The 3726-nt window shown below is 38.6% G+C and overlaps 1 protein-coding gene across 1 annotated transcript; it reads left to right on the top strand.

The window, feature by feature from the left end:
* The first annotated feature begins 1488 nt into the window (after positions 1-1488).
* pde6h (phosphodiesterase 6H) lies at positions 1489-2788 on the top strand. The gene is made up of 3 exons (XM_015397183.1): positions 1489-1640; positions 1937-2052; positions 2145-2788. Exons 2-3 carry the CDS (start codon positions 1949-1951, stop codon positions 2260-2262), a joined length of 222 nt encoding a protein of 73 aa, XP_015252669.1. The 5' UTR covers positions 1489-1640; positions 1937-1948; the 3' UTR covers positions 2263-2788.
* The last annotated feature ends 938 nt before the right edge of the window (positions 2789-3726 follow it).

Raw genomic sequence — 3726 nt, 5'->3', positions numbered from 1 at the left:
TAAACATAAACGGAAAAAAAATAATAATTTTTTACCTGATACATTGAAGGAAGGGGCTGTGTGAGACGTTGAACCTTCAAGAACAGAAGGTGGATGATCATTTAGATATAAATTCGGGGAAAGTGAGAGAATATATCTTTCTGGTAAACATGTTTTGTTTGCAAGTTGTAAAATCCACTCTTAGATGTGGAAAGTAATTGGAAAAAGCTGTAATATCTGAAGCAGAAATGGAGACCAAACTATTAAAATATAAAGAAATCATGGACTGTTTAAAACATTAATATGCTAACAGGTTATAGATAACTTTTTTGGAGGTTTGAAAGTGTTGAATAGAAAGTCCGAAAACTAACAAGATCTATTTTTTAAAGGGTTTTCATCTACACTCCATGAAAAGGTCACCAGCTTCCAGATTCATAATGCTCTTCATGGGCTACAGGAGTAAGTATCTCCTTTGACTTCCAGCGGGAAAGTCTTGGGTTTAAATCCTGCCTTTGGATCTTTTTGCCTGACGTCTGCATGTTTCCCTGTACATTTGTGGGTTTTCTGCAGGTACTATGAGTTCCTTCTACAGGCTATAACTATTATTATTTTCTGTCTCTAGGACAGTTTGTTGGGACTGTTGTGAGTCCCTATGTTGCCATATAATCGACCGACAGCCTGTCCAGGGTGTATCCCTCCTCTCACTTAATGCCCACCAGAGATAGGCCCCAGCCCCCTGCGACCCGTCAAGGATAACTGGTGTAGACAGTAGATGCATTATCCTGATAATGATCCTAACTGGGTGCTTTGCTGGAATCTTTGTATACTAGGGTTTCAAAATCATTTTCTTTTAAAGGAATCACTTTGTTCCATTTTGTCTATCTTGCTTTTAAAATCTTGAAACCAGAGAAAATGCTGCAGTTTTACAGTTGTGAGGAGCATCAATGAAAGCAGGACAGATTCTCACTCACCAGTCGCTGCACACTGCCTGTCAGCTGGTTGAAAGAAGGAAACAACACCTTTCCTTCACCATTAAAACAGAATAGTATGGCTTCTTTCTTTTTAATAGATCTGAAGTGATGAAAAACGATCAGGAATATATTGTTGTTTACAAACTCCAGGTCATGTGTCTGTAAAGCAGCTAACTGCAGGCTAGTAGATAGCCCAACATAAGAAAAAAAAAACATAACATTTGGCATATCCGATATTAGAGAAATAAAACTAAATTTTTACACAAACATAAAGAAAATCTGTATGTTTGTGTTGCTATAGTTCATGTGCACAAATCAAAATTCTATGTAAACCAATCTGTTAAAGAATTATTACAAGCCTTTAGATGTTTATTTTGAGGTGTAAAAACTGTGCAGGCCTTCACTTATCCTCAGATAACACACCTGCTGTGATTCAGTTTGCACGTTGACCAGCATGTCCATCTTGAAATACACCTTGTATTTATAATAAGCCATCCTTTATCTCACCTATTTGTGGCTGAGCTGGTGCAGGGGAGGGTTTTGAAGAGGTGCCAATTCTAAGACTGACAGCAGGATTAGCAGCTCGCCGACTTTAAAAGCAGGTGCTCAGACTGGGAGAGGAGAAACAGATCGACAGCAGAGAAACAGAAAAGCTCATCCGACGGCTCCTGAGAAACGCTGAACGAAAAGGTGAGAGGATTCTACATTTTACTCAGCTCTTAAACAAGGCGTTAGGACTTCTGCTGCTTTGGCGACATGTGCTACATAGAAAAAGAAAAATGCTACAGAGATTTCTTGATGAAGATTTCTGAATAATGCATTTTTTGCAGGGTTCTTCACCCACTTAAATGATTGATGGTTAAAGCATATTTTTCCTCATGTGATTGGCTCTCTGCTTAATATCTAAAAGTGTTTGTGAGGTTTTAAGGCTCAGCATCATTGAAAGAAAAATGGCTGTATTTAACCGTCTCCTTTGTCTCTTTCAGTAACCAAACATAATGGCAGACGTTGCAACTCCCGCTGACAAAAAGGCCCCTCCTAAATTCAAGCAGAGAACCACTCGTACGTTCAAGAGCAAGGCACCCAAGCCAGGCCAGAAAGGGTGAGAACCTGAAGGACTCTTTTTAATCTTTTAGACCAGTTCTTCTTTTTTTTCTCTTTTCTAATCAAAGCTTCTCTTTCTCTTTGATTCAGTTTTGGGGATGATATTCCAGGCATGGAGGGTCTCGGCACAGACTTCTCAGTGGTCTGCCCTTGGGAAGCCTTTGGAGACATGGAGCTCAGCGACTTGGCGAAATATGGAATTGTTTAGCCCTCCTTCCTTTGCCTTTACCCTTCTTGCCACTATTCTCCCCTAAGTGGTCCTAATATTGACTCACAGGCGAGTAATCTATTACCTTCATGCTGCACAGATGAAGCAACATTTGGTGTTGTAGAGGTTTGACCTGGACACAAAAGAGGAATCCCTTATGCACTTTACTTTTTCCCTGCCTTTCCGCACATATTTTTTAAATCTTGTCCTCCTCCCTACCTTCTTCCTCCCATCTCCATCATCCTTATACCCAGTTTTTCAGCACAATAAGGAAGAAATTTGTAAGAATGTGTAAGACTGTATATTTTAATTGTAAAAAAAAAGAGTTTTTTATATGTTTTACTGTGATACCTCAGGAGTATTCCATTCTTCTCCTCTTACACCCATTATTTGAGGCTGCTGATTCAACATGCACCGATGTCTGCTGTTGTACAGCATATACTCACGCTGGTCTTCCATCAGAAATATGTAAATCACATTATGCTTTAGCGATGGGCACCATCTTTGTCTGAGTCGGGAAAACGGCTGCGGCAAAAGCAATAAATGTGAGTGCTTTGCACAAAATCTCTGTCTCTGTGTCGTTTTTACCACATAAGGTTTTGCTTGCTTTGATCATTGAAGCCTTTGGGAGTCAGTGAAGCAGAAGCTATAAGATTATAAACTATAGTTCTTCTGCTGCCACTTATGGCAGATTGTTGAATACTTTGATAAACAGCTCAGGCATCCATCTCTCCATTTTTTAAATACCTGCTTAACCTAGATTAGGGTTTGAGAGTTACACGATAATTTCCTTTATTTAAATAATTATTAATATATCAATAATTTCTTTCACTGTTTTTTTTTTTTATATATAAAAAAGGAATACAACCAAGAATTGAAATAGGAAAAAAACATATATCTGAAAGATAAAAGATTCAAAAGCTTCTATTCATTTCAAAGCCTCTAATGTGGGTGTTACATGTGCATCATATTGTTATTCTTGATAAAATACAACCTTTCATGTATTTAGAAGTTACAGTTTTTCTAAAGATTAAAAATGTGTTTGTAGTGTTTGGCTCCAGATATTCATTAGGAATTCCTTCATGAGGAATGTCGACGGCTCATTGAATTAAGACAGTCAGAAGCTCAGCTCATTCATCCATTGTAATTCTCTCATTACTGCAGACCAATCCCAAATCCATCTATCCTCGTCTTTCTTCAATGCTTCATGGGTGATAAACGAAACCAGGATAGTTGACTTTTTCTGTAGATCAGAGTGTCATGATCTGGCCTGTTTGCTCTGCCTTAATTAGTAGTCCCTCTCACCTGCCCTCTTCCTTCCCTGCCTCAATTATAATTTATTCCCCTCACCTGTTTCCTCTGGGTTATATTCAGTTCATCCTGAGCATTCAGGGCCAGATCATTGCTTGTCTTTTTGTTAGTCTGTCTGTTCACTTTGATTTGATGGTTCATGTCCTGGATCCT

The sequence above is a fragment of the Cyprinodon variegatus genome, unplaced genomic scaffold (assembly GCF_000732505.1).
Source record: "Cyprinodon variegatus isolate N-32 unplaced genomic scaffold, C_variegatus-1.0 Scaffold843, whole genome shotgun sequence".
Lineage (NCBI taxonomy): Eukaryota > Metazoa > Chordata > Actinopteri > Cyprinodontiformes > Cyprinodontidae > Cyprinodon > Cyprinodon variegatus.
The sequence above is the reverse complement of the archived record's forward strand: the minus strand, read 5'-3'. Positions and strand labels throughout refer to the sequence as shown.

Bases quoted from the DNA above. Each gene is read 5' to 3' on its own strand.
- pde6h (XM_015397183.1), top strand. From the start codon at position 1,949: ATGGCAGACGTTGCAACTCCCGCTGACAAAAAGGCCCCTCCTAAATTC. The intron at 2,053-2,144 runs GTGAGAACCTGA...TCTTTGATTCAG, and splicing joins CCCAAGCCAGGCCAGAAAGG to TTTTGGGGATGATATTCCAG.